Source organism: Echinops telfairi, unplaced genomic scaffold (assembly GCF_000313985.2).
Source record: "Echinops telfairi isolate 266 unplaced genomic scaffold, ASM31398v2 ScPeMD7_7405;HRSCAF=8443, whole genome shotgun sequence".
In the NCBI taxonomy this organism is placed as follows: domain Eukaryota; kingdom Metazoa; phylum Chordata; class Mammalia; order Afrosoricida; family Tenrecidae; genus Echinops; species Echinops telfairi.
Genome location: NW_022111305.1, coordinates 125482 through 146125, shown reverse-complemented (window position 1 = coordinate 146125; position 20644 = coordinate 125482). Strand labels below are relative to the sequence as shown.

Genomic DNA, 20644 nt, shown 5'->3' with positions numbered 1-20644 from the left:
GAATGTACAAATGCGCTTTACACAATTGATGTATGTATGGATTGTGATAAGAGTTGTATGAGCCCCTAATAAAATGATTAGGAAAGAAAAATCAATGCCTCACGAGTTAGGCAATACAGGAAATGTCATGATCAATGAAAAAGGATAGAAGCTGCCAAGGCTTTCATTTCACTTGGATCCATAATCCAAGAACCTAAACAACATATTGCCTTCAATAAATCTGTGGTGTGGGGGCTATCAACAAAGGTGTCGTTGGAAAGAATAAGGTCCTCCTGGCATTTTCAATTGCCTCGTGTGCGTGCAAAAGCTAGAAAAGGTATAAGGAAGGCAAGAGATTTGATGCACTTGAACTATGGTGTTGGCAAAGAATATTGAATACAGTGTGGACTGCTAAAAGACCGAGCACATTTGTCTTGGAGAAAATATTGCCAGAATGCTACACAGAATTAAGAATGGTGAGATAACATGTCTCGTTCACTGCAGACATGTTACCCAGAAGACTCGACTCCTGCAAAGGGACATCCTATTTGATAAAGCAGAGGATCAGAGCAAAAAGAGGAAGGCCCTCAAGGAGGACTGACACAGTGGCCGCAAGGACGGGCTCAAGCATGTCAACTGTGGTGACGGGCAGCACCAGGCAGCATTGTTCTGCTGGACACTGGGTCAGGAGCTACCAGTTGGCGCCAACTCAAAGAAAACACCTAACAACACAGCACTTGGCAGAGTAGACTCTAATATTCAAATTCTCATTTTGATAGTCTGGTTTAATAAAGTTGACTCTGTTTACAGAACAGCTTTATTGTGAATTAAGTGAAAGCTTATAGAGCAAATTGGTTTTCCATTCAGTACTTCATAAACAGAATTTCATCTCATTGACTGCAGCCCCACAATGTAATATTACTTCCTCCACTGACCACCCCCACCCCTCCACTCCTCCCTCCCGTGTCTCCTGTTTCCACTTGTCCTTCCTACCTTCTGACCTCTGTCCAGGGGCAAATTCTGCTCTTTGGATGTATAAAATCAGTGGTATACCTCCCTAGTGTTGCGGTCCCTGGATCTACTGTTTAGCTGCAATTCAGAGAGCGGTAAGTTCTTTCCCAGACCTGAAGGGTGATCAAAGGTTACAGTATTGGGGGCTCCACCAGTCTGTCCTCCCAGTAAACCTGGCTATTTTTATTATTTTGATTTTTGTTCCATAATTTTCTCCCGCTCTATATAGGACCCTCTGTTGTGATGCCTTTCAGGGATGTCAGCGGTAGGAGCTGAGTCCCATCTAGTTCCGGTTTGATGGTGGTAGAGGTTGAGGTTCATGTGGTCCACTAGTCCTGTGAACTAATTATTCCCAAAGGTTTAACTTTTTTCATGTAGACTCCAGTGAGAAGAGACGCATAATACTGACCACAGATGGCTACTCATTCAGAACTGCTCATCCTGCCTGTCTGCCTATTATCCACTGATTGATTATTGTTTATTTCTGATAATGCAGCACTGTAAGTATAATGTCTATGATTCATTTGGTAATAATCCTTTTTTACTTACTTGTGTATCTGGGACAAAAAGGAAAGGCAAAGCCTGGAAGTCAGGATGCTGCCATTTCAACAAATGCAACTTCCCTACTTCCTATCTACTATTGGGCAAAGGCAAATTGGTTGCCAACATCTTAGATAGAAAGCAAACTGCACAGAAGTTTAGCCTAAAGAGAGGCCCCGGGGCCTGGGGGGTCACTAAAGTCAGCGGTTCTCAAACTGTGGGTCACGACCCCTTTGGGGGGTCCAGCAACCCTTTCACAGGGGTCGCCCAATTAATAACAGTGTGGGTCATGACACCTTTGGGGGTCCAGCGACCCTTTCACAGGGGTCACCCGATTAATAACAGTTGCAAAATTACAGCTATAAAATAGCAACGAAAATAAATTTTATGGTTGGGGGGTCACCAGAATATGAGGAATTGTATTAAAGTGTCATGGCATTAGGAAGGTTGGAAACCACTGGTCTAAGTGATGCCAACAGTAGCTTAGCCACCACCACTCAGAAGTTATATATAGCCTTTAGTTCGAGAGCACTTGTTAGATTCATTTGCTTATTTGTCCAGGTCTGTCTTTGAACTCTCCCTCCTGATGTCAAGTACAATTTGATAACTAAATTCACCAGAGTAAGGCAGTACGTCTCCTTATGTCCTCAAATTGACTTGATTCTTTGGGGCGTTCCTTGTATGAGCAAGTACTTTCCAAGTACGAGCAAGTACATGGACGAGCAAGTGGGAGAGATGCCTTACTACCAGAATGGGACTGGCAGACTGTGGAGTAGCCTGCACACATGGGCTGCCGTCAGTCAGAATCCACTCAATGACAATTAAGAGTAACAACAGCTAATGACGAATTGTTCTCAGATGATTTCATGTATGTGTATGTATCTCATTTACAAAACCTGCAGATTCTGCGTACTTCTTGCTTTTTCCTGGACTTTTATCAGGTTAAGTGTCTTAATAGGTACTTAACAGGCTCTTTTGTTGGTTTTAAGCATTTTGGTGAGGTAGAATTTACATAATTCACCCAAATTCGGCATTAAAAATACACATATATTCTGAAAAAAAAAAGACTATAGACGAAAATATATAAATAAGGCTTTTATGTAAAGGTGGGTTTGATCAATCCAAAATCAAACTTATCTGAAGATTTGAGTTAAAGCACATACTGTTCACCAAGACAAACCAGACAAAGCTGTCTTGAGGTCAGCATGTCCTCTGGTGCAAGTTTTACGAGCACACACAAGAAAAAGGCCATGCTAAGGCATAAGGCGGCTACACGTGTGATCAGGTAGATCAGCCACACAACACAGCACCGATGGTGAGCAGATGGTTGTAGTGCAAAGCAAGTGACAGGAAAAAAAATAAAAGGAAGAATTTCTGAATTGTAAGAAACTATCTAGCATCTAAGTAATGAACCTCCTTTTCCACATAAAGGAGAGAGACTTCCCACAAGGCCACCTGAGCAGTCCAGCATTCTTTCTTTGCTTGCAACTACGGGGAAGCAGAAAACTTAGTTTAGCTCTGTCACCACCTCAACTCAACAACGTGAAGCAAGTTCCCAATCTCACTGTGTTTCTAGTTTTCAAAACACACAATGGCTTCTAAAACCTGCCTTGGCCCCTGGAATTCTAATAGCCATAAAATAGCAAAGTAGCCCTGGTGGTGTGCAGGATTAAGACAGCAACTGGAAGCCATCAGTTCCCTGAGGGAGAAAGATGACGTTTTCTGCTCCTGTAAAGATGTACTGAGACAGTTCAACAGGGTCACTATGAGTGAGAACTGACTCAATGAGAGTGGTTGGTTTATAAAACAGCCATCAACATCAAGTATGACTGTGACAGTTACATAATCTACTGTCAACTTGAGGGAAGGGGTGGAGTTAGCCTGTCAATCAGGTCATAGCCAATGAGGCCTCTGTGTGGGCACAGCCTTCTCCTGAGGATTCTGGGAACTCCTGTCTTCCACCCTGGAAGCAGGACCCACACTCTCTGCTACACATTCCTGTTGACAAGTCACATGGACACACTGATGGAACCAGAGCCTTGGAGCAGGAGGAGTCACATGGAGACCCATGCTAGTGCTGAGATGCTGCCTCTGCCACTGGATCTACAGGGCTTTCCACCCCCTGACCTGTGATCTTTCTGGATATGGCACCATTGCATGGCTGTGTGCATCTAAAGAGGGATTTATGGACTAATATCAGACACATAGGCCAATACTGGACTTACGGACTTGATCTGGACTGGGCTGGGATGTTTTCTTAATATACAATTTCCCTTTGATATAAAGTCCTCTCTTACACACGAGTCTCCCTGAATTTGTTTCTCTAGCCTACCCGGACTAACACGCAACTCTATTCAGAAGCAAATATGCAGGAAGAGCCACGAGATGCTTCTTGGTAAGAACCAGTGCTTTTGCAAAATCCTGCTTCACAATGTTAGCACAAGCTCAGGGATTTACTAAGGGGGATGTATCTGCCCTGTGCTGACACTACAGAGGCACAAGATGGATGCAGGCCCTGGTTTCTGCACAGGTGTACAGATAGCCTGGTGTTTGCTCACTCTTGCAATCATCTCTTCATCTCCCGCCAGAGTTCCATCTGAACCCATGGAGAGTGACAAAGATTTTCTCTCTCAATCCAGGCCCCCAAATGTAGTAACAGCCCAAAATGGCTTTTGCCCACACGTGAAGTACAGGCAAAACGATGCCGAGGTAGAACCTAGAGGGAAGGCGAAGAGGCATGTTGGACATGGGTTTGGAGTATGTCCTCTTTAAACATGAGGTCCCGCTTTTTCAATGACATTAGCCTTTCGATGAACCCCCTGGCACACTGCAGACTGTTCAAGTAATAAAAGGTTAAATCATCTGAGGTTCTGGACATTAATAAAGCATATGTGCAGAGGAGAGAGGTTGTACACAACTTGAAGGTAAAAGGATACTTTTATTACAAATTGAAAGAGGATTAAGAGTGGTTCGTCTTGTCTCTCACAAGCCAACTGAGATGGTTGAAATCATTCAGACAGTGCTTTTAAATAGTAATACGCGCTACCTGTAAGGCTCACAAACAAGCCAAGGAGTTAAACTTGGCAGAAGACAGAGTATTGGAGGAGAGTAGGGGTGTTAGCCCAAGGAGCTCACATTTGCTAAAGGAGTGCCTGCTCCTCCGACTTGCTGCATGTTGTCAGATTGTCCTCTTTCTTTCCAGAGAAGTCAGAAATCCACAGATGCATATGAAAGATTCTGATCTTTAAATACTGGCAGTGGGTTCTAACATGCTTGCCAACAGGGGATGGATTTGGCCTTCAGACCTCCCGCTTGGGGCCTGGGCATCTTCATGACTGCTGGAAGTATTTGCTGATGACCCACCCTGCTCATCCTTCTTTCCTTGACAATGGGATGAAGGGAGTCTGACACAAGAGCCTGACAGCTGTGCTCATATAACTAACATAAACTTGCTCTCAAGATCTCTTTATGGCTTTATTATGCTTTACGGTTATCTATACTCACTCTTGTTTCTGAAAGAAATGGGACTTATAAATGTTGGAATGGTGATTACAAACACATAAGAGTAGAAAAAAAATAAAACAGTTAAAATACTATCCAAAATCTGTGGCAACTTTGAGCAGCTACTCGAATAGGAAGATGTAAATAGCTTGACAAAAATGCAGAAAATCAAGACGAACTGCAAGCACACAAGAAAACAAACTGAATAAACCTGGTTTGAAAATCTCAAAAAGGCTGAATAGAACAAAACCAAGACTGGAAAATAAATGTCACAGAGATATTATGAACATATGCCTGATTTAATCAATGTTCAATTTGTAGTCTTGGGAAAATATTTTTTAACTCTAGAAAAAACAAAAGGAAATATAACAAACACTAGGTTCACATATTTTAATATATCATTTCATTTCTCTACCTGAAAAAAATAGCAAAACCTGACCCCAACTTAATATTTAAAATTAGCTTTCTCTTACGAAAGTGATAGACAGTAACACATTAGGTATCAGTAAGGAAAAGATGATGCACTGATTTAAATATAATTGTTTTCCAGATCTATAACTCTGGCATTAGAAAAACTCCTATTTTTTTAGAAAAACATAGAGGGCAGTTTTCAAGATTACCAAATAAAAGAATTAGTTATTTCCTAAGACCAGCTCAAACTATGCAGATGCTATTTTGCACATTTATATTCCATATTCAGGGTTTAGATATTATGCATCCTTTGCTCTTAGGAATAATTAAGTGGGCACTGGACCCACCCACCTCAAAGTATGAAAATTCATGACAGTCCGACAAAGTGTTCTCATACCAGTTGACTGGTTCCCAAAACATTTGTAAGATTTATCATCCGACCAAAATCCGTCTGCCTTGAGGTGAAGACCTAATGCTTATTTTCAAGTTCTTTGACACAGGAAAACTTCTCCGTCAACTGCTTGCATAAGAGAATACCAGAGCAGGGAATAATGTAACCGAATATGATTGACAGCAGACTACTCTGTGAAAATATAATCCAAACCGGATCTGTTTACCTAATTTGGGTGGAACATAATTTTTTTAAAAAGACTGGCTTGCATTTTCAAAGCATGGGTCTTGGCATATCAGCAGAATCTCTACACATAGCCCCTGCTCAGGCCCTTTGTTACCTTTTTCTTCCTCTGAGAGTTCTTCTATTGGTTCCAGTATGTGCAACGAGGGTGCCTGTTCTATTGATGAGAGAAATAAGAATAGTAGAAACAGGACAATAGTAAAGAAAAGTTAGTTTCCTTTTAAACAACCGTGAAACATAATTCCATGGTATTTTAGTCATGGCTTAATAACAAGGCTTTACTGGAGCAAAGAAGATGGCAGTGGTCAGCTAAAGGTGGTTACACTTTCTCCTGGCATAGTCTCTCCAAACACTTCACTTCAGAAATTACATTTCTCACTAACTGGTCAAGGATTCTTGCCCAACAGCCTAGTGCCTGATGTGATTCATTTATGGCACTAAGATATTGTGGCTTTGCCTCTTTTTAATCACTTCTGGAAAAAATGATTTTCCTTATGAAATAGTTTGGTGAGTAAATAGAACATTAATGAGACTATTTCAATTCCAAAGGGCTAAAAAAAAATAAACAAAGCCTTTCATACGCCATTGTCTCCATCCTTCCCCCTCCCTGCCTTTCCTCCTCACCCCCCAGCAGGCTCATCCAGGGCCTTCAAGTGGTAGGACTAAGATGGTAAAGGGCTCATGGGCAGGTCACCTAGACCTAGTCTTACACATTTATTTGATTCACACTGTTTTCCAATACCTAGTTCTGTCCCTGAGGGAGACTTGGTATCACAGCAGTTAAGCGCTTGGCTCCAAACTTAAAGATGGGCAACTTAAGCCACCCAGTCATTCCATGAGGAGGAGAAAAGCCCCAGGGATGTACTGAAGGGCAGCCGAGGAAACCCTGTGGGGCAGTTCTGCCCTTGGGGGTTCTCAGGGAAAGGCTGTGGGCTGGAGAAGTACCTGCCACCACCCAAGCCAAAAACACAAATTCACTGCCATCAAATTGATGCCAACTCGGATTGACCCTAGAGAGCAAGGCAGACCTGTCCCTGTGGGTTTCCAAGACTGTGATTCTTTTTTCTTTTTTTTTTTCCTTTTTTAACATTTTATTAGGGGCTCATACAACTGTTATCCCAATCCACACACACATCAATTGTGTAAAGCGCATTTGTACATCGTTTCTCAAAACATTTTCTCTCCATTTAAACCCCCGACATTAGGTCCTCGACTGATTCTTTACAGAAGCAGAAAGCCTCATTTTTCACGCACAGAGTGCCTGGTAGTTTTGAACTGCTGAACTTCTGCTTAGCAGCCCAAAGTGTAACTACTAATGCCACTAGGGCCCCAGGTACTGGCACAGCTGGGCAGAAAAGGCTCAGGTGGAAGCAATGCTTTTCCCAAGCCCAGCACCAGCACAAGGCTGAGGGGAAGAAGACCTCTGGGTAACTCTTCCCAGGCAGCATGGATAAAACCAAACTCCATCCTATCAGTAGTGGGCAATTTCCTTCTCAGGAGAGAAGTCTGCTTAGCATGACAGGTTTAAGGACCAGGAACAAGGAAGTCAGATTTGTGTGGTATATGGTTCCCTTACAGTCAGCACAAGGCCCCTCCCAGTGTGGTTCTTCACTTCCACCTACAAGTCAGAAGTCATTCTGCCCCACTGTCAGACCATATAGTGGGCAATGGGTAAGGGCAACACCAGCCAACACTCGGAGTGCCACTCTGCTGCCAGGCATAGGACAAGGAGGTTTTCACATAGAATCTCGGGTTTAATTCCTGCCTACTTGAAGGTCTGGTATGAGTTTATTAGAGGGTCTTTCTGGCACTTGATTGTGTATTTTCGGTACATGCCCCTTGGTGGTATAAATGGTTTGCACTCAACTACGAACTCAAGGTTGGTGGTTCAAAAAAACCATACAGCAGCACTGCCGAAGAAAAGACCTGGCTTTCTGCTTCCCGAAAGACTACAACCAAAGACAATCGATGGCGTAGTAATAGTTCGACTCCGAAATACGTGGGGTCGCCGAGGGTGGGAATGAACCCAAGGGCACTGGCTGTGTTTTTCGGGTTTTAGGTATAAAACGTGCTGCCATCGAGGTGATTCTAATCTATAGCAATTTTATAGGGCAGAGTTGAACTGCCCCACAGGGTTTCCAAAGCAGTTGTCTTTATGGAAGCTGCCTGCCACATCGTTTTCCACAGAGGGGCTGGTGGGTATGAACCATCAACCTTTCTGTTAGCAGATGAGCACTTAGCCACTGTGCCACCAAGGCTCCTGATTTTAAACATATCCTCACACCGGTTTAAATGTTTCTTGTGGCTTGACCAGCGGGCCTCCAGAAGGGACTTTTAAGTCCATTCACATTCCGTGACTGAGACACACACACACACACTGCTTTCAAATCTGTTCTTTAGCGTTAAGATGTTTAATTACACAAATGGGTTATTCCACTAGTTTGAACTGCTAAAAAACATAGACTTTAGGAGAATTCATTTGTGATAAAAAAAAATGATGATAGGAATGCTAATGCACATTATGAAAATTACAAAGAGATCATGAGGAAGTTGTTTTTCTCTCAGATCTTCACAAAATCATCGTATGGACTTTCCTTCCTCGGTGCATTACAGCTATACTCCTCTGGCTGGCTGCCTGGGTCAGGTAGAGTACCCAAGTCCTACTCTGCGAAGGCTGAGGAGCACGGGCTCCACAGCCCCCAACAAGTAGGCTCATGTCCCAGGTGGGGAAGCAAAGGGCCCAGCCAGCCTCAGCTCAAGAAGAAGCCACTGGTCCAGTCTCCACACACCCCAGTCCTGGGCAGGAGCTGGAACATTTGGGAGACATCAATCTCCCCTAGGCATTCCCGAAGATGGAGGCTTCCAGAAACAGTTATATTTCAATGTCCTGCCCTTACATCCAGAAGGCAAGCTCCTGAGTCAGTATTTAGGACACAGTGCTTTTCCTGCATTGGCTGACTCCTTACTGGATTTCATCATCCCTACTGTGAGAGCTAACACCAGCAGTACTTACTGAATGGATCTGGCTCTGAAGAATGCCCTGCCTCATTTAGTCGCTTCAACCACCCAGGGACGGGGTTGTCAATGTTCTCTTCACCTTATAGCCACCTGAATGGACTGTGAATCCCCACTTTCGGCTTGCTCAGTCCAAGAACTTTCCCTGGAAGGGACACAGCCTCCCTGCCGGTGCTCACAGCATTGCTGAACTCCCTCCTCCTCCCTTCTCCCTGGCTTCAACAAGGGCACTGCCGCCCAGCCATTCTCTGAGCTCACCAAATGCCAATTCCACAGAACAGCTATGACGCTCCACTGTCATTACCACGACCTTGATTCCTACGCGTGTCTCACAGAAGGTTACAGACAGCCCCCCTCGCCATCATATACACTCTGGTAAGCCTGGGCTTCCCGCAGCCCAACCTTATGACCATTCTGCCGCTGCATGCTGCCCAAAGAGTCACTCCCAGCAGCTGTGTGCTGGTACTCAATAGCTGCCATGAACCCCGCCAACAGCATCCCCCTCAAATTTCTCCTGCAGACTTTAGGTCCAGCCAAGTAATCTGTCCTACGAATTCTAATCTAGTGCTTCCTACTCTCTATTTTTGTGTTGCATTACCTAGAAGGCCACCCCTATTCCAAGTCTATTGAACTCAGATGGCTAAATGCCAGCTCCTCTGTGACGCCTTCTCCCAGTCCCTGGAATTGAAGATCATCTCTTCTTTGCCTGAAGGCACATTAGGACATTAGGTCCAGTAGACCGAATGGTTCCCACTTGGTGCCACATTTAAGAGTGTTTGGTGTCCCTTGTTGTTGTTTTTGTTGTAAGAGGCTATCGATCAGTTCAGACCCATAGTGACTCCATGCACAACCGAACAAAACACTGCCCAGTCCTGTGCTCTTCTCCCAATTGTTCCTGTGCTTGAACCTATTGTTGCAACCACTGTGTCAATCCATCTTGCTGAGGGTCTTCCTCTTTTTCTGCCTCTCTACTTTACCAAGCATGATGTCCTTCTACAGGGACCAGTCTCTCTGGCAACATGTTCAAAGTCTGTAAGACGGAAGTCTCCCCATCCTTGCCTCTACGGAGCACTCTGGCTGGACTGCTTTCAAAACAGACTGGTTTGTCCTTTTAGCAGTCCATGGTGCTTTCCATATTCCTCTCCATCGATTCTTCTGTGGTGGATTTTCCATTCAATGTTCAACTTTCACCTGCATGTGAAGAGACTGAAAATACCATGGCTTGGGGCACTTTTGTCTTCAAAGGAACATCCTTTCTTTTCAACACTCTAAAGATGTCTTGTTTAGCAGACTTACCCAATGAAACGTGTCTTTGGATGGTATCCCTTTCAGATGGTCCATTCATTGAGTGCAGGCTATTTCTGATTCATTTCTCTATGGACCGTGCTAGCCTGGGCATCTAAGAGCAGCCCGTCATTCATGCGGCCCACAGTTGGGTGAGAGGGAGTAGACAGGCAGGGCTGGCACAGGACACAGCTGGAGAAATGCCATCATTATCAGTGGCTAGTTTAACTCACCACTACAGGTGAAGAGTTCTCTAAATTCTGTGCTGAATTCTTTCTTGATTAGACTGTTCTTTTTGCCAGCCACATACAAACGCTTCTCCTTATGATAGTATGCACGTATGAAGTATAGCTGGCTCAAAAAGATCAAACACCCCCACCCACACCCCCTTTAAGAGGGTCTACTCTCTTTCCCTTCAACAGTCCCCAGTCCATTTCCTCCACACTGTTGGGTTCCCATGCAGTCAGATGGGGAAAGCTTTCTTCCCATCAAGAGCCACCAGAACTCTACTGTAGACTAAATTTCATATATTGGACAATGCAATATCGCTTGAATAAGAGTGTTGTGATAAGTTTCAACATCTTGAAATGTCAGATATTTACTTTGAAAACAAAAGAACAGTAATGGAAATGTTTCTAACTTTTTAACAGCAAACCATGACCACTTAAAAATCCATGTTTAACTTCTTTTGGGTCTCAGTCTAGCTCTAATTAAAATCAGAATTACATATGACAACTTAGATACCAAAATAAAGATATTTATTTCGATCTAAATGGAGCTAGCAGGTCCCCATAGGCTTTGGGCCTATAGGGCCAAGTGACCATTTAGCATCCTCACCACAAGAGATGAGTATTTTGCCTGGCCTCACTTAAGAGCAGGGCACGTGTGTTATCAGGTCAGTGTATAGTCTTGCTATCCTAACAACAGCAAAGTTTACTTTCCTCCCTGCACTCTGCCACAGCATAACTCCATGAACAGAATGTTCTCCTGCAGTGAAAAGATGGAGGGTCTTTTTTTTTTTTTTTAACCAGGAAAAATGTAATGGCAATGAACAGTGATCTAGTTCCATCATATAGCTTCCTAAAACTCGATGCTTCATCCTATCTATTGCCTCAGCATCAATCCTCACAGTTACATTGTTGAATTTGAGTATCCAAGTCAAAAAGGAGGGGTGGTTATCACAGTTCCCATTTTCCCCAGGCCCCCTTCCAGGGCAGCTCACAGAGGTAGCGCTCTCCACAGTAGCCCTTGGGTAAAGGAAGAGGTAGCACTCCCATCCTGCCACAGCCCACCACGAACACGTGATGGACGTGTGAGAGTAAGGGCCCTGCCCTATCTTCAATAGAGGGCAATGCCAGAATGCCCCGCCCAGGCCAAAAGCTCCCAGAGGTCTTTGCTAGCTGCATCTGGGCTCAACACTCTCCCACACCTCCCTTAAAACTGTTCCCTCAGTGCTGCCCAAGAGCACGTTCCAATTAGCCTTCCACAGGTGAATCTTTTTTCCAGAGAGTCCAATCTATGGCAGTGAGCAATTGTGACATCTTTTGCAGTAAAGAACTACAGCAAGCCTTGTGATGGAACAAAAGGACTTTTTTCACCTTGTCAGGGATAAACAGGTCAATTTATACTATGCAATACACTCCGAATTACTGGCCTCCACTCCACATACATGCCCTCATCACCAGCGGGGGAGCTGCCATGACTGTGGGACCAGTCTGTGGGCTCCAGTGAAGCCTCCCCAGCTCCTGGCCTATGGAGATGCACACGCCTAGGCTTAGACCCCCATCCACGGGTGGTGGGCCCGCCAGATCTGGCCAGCATTTAAAACTGGCCTTCCGTTCCCGAAGATTCTAGGAGTGGGGCAGAACTGACGGTTGCTTCAGGCCTGATCTAATCAGGATCAGGACTGCAATTGGACACAGCAGTTTAGAGTGGATAGATCTGTCAGGATCCTGGAGTCAGCCTCAGCAGTTCCCCAGAGGCCTGTCTTGGGTCCCTACACACTGGGCAACGGGAACACGGGCAGCGAGAGATGCCATACGAAGGGTAACAAGAACCAAATGGGAAAGGTTCAAGGCCAGAAAGGAAGCGTCCAGCAATGCTGGAGAAACACCAACCCTCAAACACAGGGAGGCAATGCAGACATACTTTAGACCTGACATAACTATAAACAGCAAGTGATTGGCAAAGATGCTTTCCTAGCTTATTCAGTACTAGAGCAAATTTATATATGTTTTATCTCTGCTCCTATCCAAAGGAAGAGAGGAGAAAACAAAACAAAACTCTACACTTGTAAATAGTAAAGCCTAATACGTGGAGAATGACTACATTACATACTAGGGTCAGACGCTTAAGGGAGCTGATCCAGCTGAGATGCTCTTAGAAGAAAGTAAGGTACAATAAACAACTCACTCCACGAGCAAAACAGAATCACCACTAACCACCTTCTTTATTTATAAGACAAAAAAGTCCCAGTGGACTAACCAGGCCGATCAAGGATTTAACTCTACCCAGAAGGCTAAAACCCAAACGGATTGAAGTAGACATTACCTCCAGAAGCATCTGTAGGTTAAGTCAGGGTAAAACGAGAAGGCAGCTCTCGCAGCTGACTTCCTGTGTTACAAGCGGCAGACCCATAAGAAAACACAGTATATATTTTAAAAGCACACAGTGAAACACTGCAAGCGCTTTAATTGTTTAAAAGTAAACTATGGCTCCAAGTGATCCCACCATCTATTGGCTCAGGTACACAACAACCCCCATTCTTGTAATCTGGTCCACAAACTGGAAGCTGGCACTGACTTTGTCTAGTGGGGCCCACCTTCCCCTTCTAGTTTCCATCACGAGTCCTTTCTAGACTTTCCCAACCAGTTGCTGAAACTGTTTGTTTAAATGAGGCGACTTGCTGCCCCACTGAAAGTTAGAAAAACAATCACATATGCCCTGTGGCATGTGCTGGTTGGCTGGCCTTCCTAGGAGAAAGTCACGTCATTCTTGCCCAAGATTTACTACTTCTCACCAGAAATCATAAATAAGAAAAACGCAAGCCAAAGTTAATAATCTCTCCTTCTGAATCAGGGAATAGATGTGCCTGAGGCTTTAGGGACTCAGTGCTTCTGCTAAGAAACATCACAGACTACAGTTTTATTAGTGGTTTTTAAGTCGTTAAAGGTGTTTTCTGCTTTACATAATTACTCCTACAGTCTCCAGTTACCACAGTCTCCATCGCAGGCGGTAACGTGGATGCAGAGCCGCTTAGAATATTACTGAAACTTACCTGGAGCTACTGTTGAACTTGAGTTGGCATCTAAAGTCTGGGGCCCAGTGGCCTTCACTGAAACAGCAAGAAAGAGAAATGCTCACAGGGGTCCACCAAGACAAGGAGAGCCTGGGAACAGGCTGGTAACCAGATAACCCCAAATGAGTCAAGATGTATACCGGGGACACATGCTTCAGATGGCCAGCATAGGGCACGACTCATCTACATTCATTTCTAGGACAGGTTGGTGAAAGCAGAGTTCACTCTTTTACTACTTACTATTTAGTTGGTATTAGTATGTTCAGTTATTCAATGACAACCGCTATCAAATTTTAACACGTGGTCATCATTCCCAAATCATCCCCTATATGTATGGGCCAATGACACTCCCTCTCTCCCTTCCCTCCCCCAGCCTCTTCTCTCCCCGGTCATGCTTGTGGCGGCATGAAGCAGGACACATCATTCTTTTTTGGAAAACTGTGAATTAGGTGGGGGTCTATATTGCATACCATCCATTTTATGTTCAACATGTAAGGTACTTGTCAAACCCATTAGGTTACTCTCCCTCCCACCTGCCCGCCCTCCTTTGGATTTCTCTGCTCCTTTCTGTGGATTACTATCTTCCCTTTGACCCAAGTGAACACCGGCCAACCCTCTAGCTATTACTTCATCTTCCCTCCCTTGCTAACACCCAAAGTGTTTCTTTTGGTAAGTACTTCATGATTTTATGTGGCTGAATACTATCCCATAATATATATATCACATGTTTATCAATTCATCGGTTAATGAGCATTTGGGTTGTTTCCACTTTTTGTAGATTATAGATAATGCTGCCATGAACTCTCACATACAAAATGAATTTCTTAAAATATTCCAGTTCCTGGATTAGGAAGCTATGTGCTTGACCATTCATTTAGCTGAAGCCTTTAGAGAAGAATGTATCTGATTTAAAAAAAAAAAAAAAAAAAGCCCTGGTGGCATAGTGGTTAGGAGCTGGGCTGCTAACTGCAAGATGAGCAGTTCCTAACTACCAGCCAGCTCCAAAGAAAGATGAAGCTTTCTACTCTCATAAAGAGCCAGCTAAAAAGGACAGGGGAAAAAAAGACATGGGTAGTTGGGGAAAACAGCGCACTAACCCACCCAAGGGGAGTGTGTTATTTATATCTCCACAGGGAAAGAGGGACCAAACTTAACCAGTGCTCCAAGATGGAATGTAACCTACCGGCATAAAACAGTGAACCAATCGAGAGGTGTGAGGGGCTGGCCCCAATCCCAACTACGTGGACAGCCCCGCCTCCCCCTAGAAGAATTCACTTCAGAGGACAGCACTGAAGCTACAGCTCAGGGAGAGAGACATGTCTGGTCAGATCACAGGAGCAAATGAAGGGACAGGAAGAGAGAGTCGAGCACATCCTGGCCCACCAAGCCTTGAGGACAATATTCCCACTCAGAGCAGCCAACGCACAGAGAGGACCATAGGGCTGGCTCCACTAGGAGGCACAACATCCCTCACTGACCCATAGTGCTACAGGGGGCAACAATGGAGATACATTGCAGGAATTGCAACCAATTTGACCCCACCACACTGAGGTGAAACACTGAGGCAAAACACTAAGGGCCGTGCAACAGAACAGCAAGGGGAGCAAAGCAACGAAGTCCCCAGGGAATACCAAAAATAGACTTTGGGGCCAGGGCTTGGCACCCCATCAGACTCAACTGTAAAACACTCCTAAAAGTCAACAAACAGACCAAGAACTCTTTATAGGCATTTCTCTTTTTGTTGTTGTTTTGTTTTCTTTTGTTGCTTTGTTTTGCTCTGTCTTGTTTTTGTGCATATTATTATCTCTGCATGTCTATCTAGATAAGATAGGTGGGATAAACAATCTGGAGAAGAGAACAACGGGAACAATAGTTCCAGTGGGGACATGGGAGAGGGGGAAGCGGGGGAAAGGAAGGAGGTGCTAACAAACCCAAGAACAAGGGAACAACAAGTGATCCAAAATCGATGGCAAGGAGGGCGTTGGAGGCCTAGTAGGGCTTGATCAAGAAGAATGTAACTGAGAGGAATTACTGAAACTCAAATGAAGGCCGAACATTATAGTGGGATAAGAGGAAAGTAAAAGGATATAGAAGAAAGAAGTAGAAGGCAAAGGACATTTATAGAGGTCTAAATACAGGCATGTGCATATGTAAATATATTTACATATATTAGGTACATATAGGTACATATATTTATAGGTTTAGTATTAAGGTAGCAGATGAACATTGGACCTCTACTCAAGTACTCCCTCAACACAATTGCTGAAGACAAAGAGGGTGCATAAGCAAATGTGGTGAAGAAAAATGATGGTGCCTGGCTATCAAAAGATATAGCATCTGGGGTCTTAAAGTCTTGAAGGTAAACAAGCGGCCATCTAGCTGAGAAGCAACAAGCCCACATGGAAGAAGCACACCAGCCTGTGTGATCACGAGGTGTGAATAGGATCAGGTACCAAGCATCAAAGAACAACAAAAAAATCATATCATTGTGAATGAGGGGGAGTCCAGAGTGGAGACCCAAAGCCCATCTGTAGGCAACTGGACATCCCCTTACAGAAGGGTGCCGGGGAGGAGACGAGCCAGTCAGGGTGCAGTATAGCACCAATGAAACATACAACTTTCCTCTAGTTCTTTAATGCTTCCTCCTCCCACTATCATGACCCCAGTTCTACCTTAAAAATCCGGCTAGATCGGAGCATGTACACAGGTACAGATAAGAGCTGAAAACACAAGGAATCCAGGACAGATAAACCCCTCAAGACCGATAATGGAGAGTAGCCATATCAGGCAGGTGAGGAGAAGATGGAGGGAGAAAGGGGGAACTGATCACAACAATCTATATATAATCCCCTCCCTTGGGGATGGACAACAGAAAAGTGGGTGAAGGGAGACGTCGGTCAGTGTAAGACATGAAAATATAATAATAAATTATAAAATATCAAGGGCTCTTGAGGGAGGTGGGGGAGGGGAAAAACAAGAAGCTAATACCAAGGGCTCAAGTACAAAGAAAAAGTTTTGAAAATGATGGCAGCAAATGTACAAATGTGCTTGACACAATGGATGGATGTATGGATTGTGATAAGAGTTGTACAAGCCCCCAGTAAAATGATTTTTTTTAAATTGCTTTTTGAGGGCCATCAGCACTGGACTCCCAGTGTAAAGTCAGTGGCTCAATCCTACCGGATATTCTGTGGGAGACTTCCAGGCTCAGGAACCGTCCACAGGGTCACTGTGAATAGGGATGGATGTAGTCGTGGAAGGTCTACATTTTCTTTCCTTCTGGGATTTTGAATTTTCTTTTTGAGAAGTGCATTTCCTGCCATTTTTAGATTCTCGGCTTTAAGATTATGGCTTTCTGGTGTTCTGCCAAATCATGACAGCTCTGGGAGACAGGCAGGCCGAGTTGACCCGGTGAAGCTCAGGGAAGTCAAATGTGACATATGCCACAGGGGGCTGCAGTCACAGGGTAGAATTCTAGGAAGCCCACAGTATAAACTTGAATGTGCCAAAGAATTGGTACTAGGCCCTTCCTTTATTAGACTAATGCAAAGTAGTAAGTATGGTTGATCCAAATAACATAAATGTTCATAACTTTAGGCTTTAGGGCTGGGTCAAAACCAGGAATCAAAATGATGTCATCTCCAAATAAACCAGCGCTCAAAGAAAGGTCTTTGAAAATTAAAAATAAACAAAGGTTACACTTGGGTTTATCATTTTGAAAATTAAAAAATTAGAACTCTGAGCCTATTATAGAAACTTACTAGGTATACCTGGGATGGTTGGCTTAGATTCAAACACTTGCCAGGTTAAAGGATTCCCTAAAATAACAACAACAAAGAAATAGTTAATAACAGAGCTCACAAGCCATAGACTAAATTTAGACAGTGCTTATTCCAACCTAGGGAGCCTTGGTAGTCCAGTGTATTACCCACTGGGCTGCTAACCACAGGTCAGTAGTTCAAAAACACCAGCCGCTCTGTGGGAGAAAAGTGAGGCTTTCTACTCCGGGCAAGCTTTAGTCTCAGAAACCTGCAGGGGCGGTTGTCCCATCCCCAAGGGCAACTGTGAGTCAGAATCGACTCAGAGGATCTTGCCTCAAGAGCAGTGGGTTTGGTTTGATTTCGTTTTCTCCTTCAAGATGCTACAATTGAGACTGTCACGGCAAGTACCTATGGTATAGAGAAAATTTTAGTTTTGCCACCACTAGTGAGAGGAACCCTGGTGCCATAGTGGCTACGAGTTCGGCTGCCAACAGCAAGGTCCACAGTTAAGAACTACCAGTCTGCTGTAGAAATACTGGGTGTTTCTTTTTTTTACTCCCATGAAGAGTTACAGTCTCAGAAATTCACATGGGCAGTTCTACTCTGTCTTGTAAGGTTGCTATGAGTTGGCAGTCAGTTTGGCTTTTGGATCACTAATGATAGTGAAGACCCATAAGCATTCAAACAGGTACATTTTACATCCTCATAAGTCTATGGTGGAGTTACTATTAATCTTCCCACTGTAGAGAAGAGGAAACTGAGGCAGAGGCTCACAAAGCCACCAAGTGCAGAACACTGGAGCTGGTCTCTGCACCCTTTACCTCCAGCCGTAATGTTCTCCACCCACCTATAAATGGTTCCTCAGCATGGATCATGTGCTAACATTATGCAGATAGAAAATATCATCATATGAAATAATATTAGAAGACCATACAGATGACTCTGACTTTCTGAGCCATGGTAGCAGATATCCCAGATGAAAATCATAAGAGGCCACATCTCCCAAGAGGAATGTCCACTCAGCAGACATAAAGCCTGCATCCCCACATTCCTCTGATGCCCAGCACACAGCCAGGGAGGCACCCTTTGCCTCTGGCACCATGCGCCGGCCCACTTACCTTTGGGTTCACTGGCACTGTTTAATGGTTTACTGGTAAACTCTTTAATCTGCAAAGAAAATTAGTTTTGTAACGATGCACAGATCCTGTACTCTGTGCAGGAAAATAAGCCTTCTCATTAAATTCTCCAAAGGTACAACACACACGGACTTAAAGACATGGGGGGAGACATGGCACAAACGAATCTTTGGATCTAGCTGCTTTTTAAACCAATGACCAAGAGAAATTCTTACCTACCTTCAAATTGGTTCTAAACTTGAAACCAATCAATCTGCTCTGCAGGAGTTTAAAATTCAGCATTTAAAAATAGGGTGTTTTTTAAAAAGTTTATCTCACTGGATTTACTTTTATAAGCAATTGTGGGGGTGGGGACTCCAGATACTTTAACGTACACAGCTTACAAATGTTCTGAAATAAAAGCATATTTTCTTCCATAAAGTACACTATTTAAAGAAGCCCTGTGCCTGCCGACAGATAACCAGAGGTACCTGCTGCCTCTGAGTAATGATCAGTTCATTTTGTTCCTGTAGCCTCAGTCCTAACTCTTCTATCCTCTTCTTGTAGAAAGCATTACTTGTGTTTAGATCATCTATCATTGAGGTCCGAAGTTTCTCTATGTGTGACAGGAGCTGGGGAAAAATAATAAGTAAAAAAGAAATTAAGGAACATACCCATCTATACACCACCGGTAGAAATGTCTTCATCCTATGGTGTTCCACGTGCATCCCCTACGGTCTCTGCTGCTTTCACAGCACCCATGCACACCCACTCACTGGAGGCAACTTTGATCATCCGGTATCAAGGCTCTGACTGTACAAGGTGCTTCACCTGTTTCCAGACAGATGCACCGGTATGAACCGTTGAGGGAGCTGTATCATGTGACAGGAAACAGCTCCTGGATACCAAACGAAAAGCCGACCCCACTGCCCTCGATCCTGGTTCATAGCGACCTATGGGACAGAGTAGAACTGCTCCAAACAGCTTCGGAGACTGTAAATCTTAACAGGAGCCAAAAGCTTCATCTTCCTCCAGTGGGTTTGGACTACGAGCTTTGAGGTTAGCAGCCTACTGGGCCAACACATGCATACATAGCGTTAAAGTATTTAAGACTTCTCTGGCCTTCTTTCTCTCTGCTTGTCGTGTTTCCCCCTCCCTCTGCCTATTACTTCTCTCTACATCTGTTTTCTTAGTACATCTTTTTCGAGAATCTCTTGGGGCCAGGGACTTGCTAGTTGCTCCCAGAACTCTTTGCCCGCTGAATTACCCATACACGCTGTCCTTCACATTTTCTGTCTCAAGTGTTCATTCCTGAGGGCAGAGACTGCATCCCCACTGCTTTTACACCCCCAGCAACTAGCAAGTCCCTGGCCCCCAAGTGATACTCAAGAAAGATGTACTAAGAAAACAGAGGTACAGAGAAGTAATAGGCAGAAGGAGGGGGGACACAGGACAGAAGCAGAGAGACAGAGCCCAAAGAGTCATAGACTCTAAATCTCGTAAGATTCTATGCCATTGGAAGACTGTAGCGTCACTAGACAAAAAGAATCCAAAAAGTATTTGCTTCAATCATTTGGGGAAAGATTCTGAAAGGCATGTTAGTAGTTGCTTGGACAGGTCAGAATGCGGGCTTGGTAACCGGCACATGAGGCCTGAGAGAGAAGACAGAAGTGTTCAAATCAAAGGAAGGAAGGGGCCTGGATGAGAACTTCGAGAACAGCACTCCCTAAATGGTTCAGATCAACAGGTGCCATGCGCTGGGCACTGTGTCACTGGACACTTCTTCTCATCTAACCCACAACCTGTGAATATGTGTTTTGGCCCCCAAGTCTAGAGAGACAGAGTAACTGGCCCAAATTCAGACAGCTGGAGTGGGCAGAGCCCACACGCTCAATCCACTGCACTATCTCCCCTGGTCTGTCCAAACAGATGTGTTGTGCAAACAGTTAATAAGTTCACTGCTAACCAGATCATTGTAAGTTCAATTCTACCTATGTGCTTGACGAACTACTTCTAAAAGCTCCATTATTGGAAATCCCCACAGAGCACTGTTCTATTTAGACACACAGGGTCAGGATGTGTGTGTGTGTGTGTG

The 20644-nt window shown here is 44.2% G+C and overlaps 1 protein-coding gene across 7 annotated transcripts in view; it reads right to left on the bottom strand.

The window, feature by feature from the left end:
- Positions 1-20644, bottom strand: part of DZIP1 (DAZ interacting zinc finger protein 1) — an 88112-nt gene that overhangs the window by 22050 nt on the left and 45418 nt on the right. For 3 of the 7 annotated variants that reach the window (XM_045296367.1, XM_004709764.3, XM_045296362.1), the window contains exons 11-15: positions 19041-19181; positions 18553-18601; positions 17435-17491; positions 13653-13709; positions 6174-6233 (exon numbers count right to left, since the gene is read on the bottom strand). In XM_045296367.1, the coding sequence (XP_045152302.1) occupies positions 6174-6233; positions 13653-13709; positions 17435-17491; positions 18553-18601; positions 19041-19181 (364 nt within the window). The remainder of the gene's footprint in view (positions 1-6173; positions 6234-13652; positions 13710-17434; positions 17492-18552; positions 18602-19040; positions 19182-20644) is intronic. The other 4 variants (XM_045296363.1, XM_045296364.1, XM_045296365.1 and 1 more) reach the window with 4 other exon arrangements.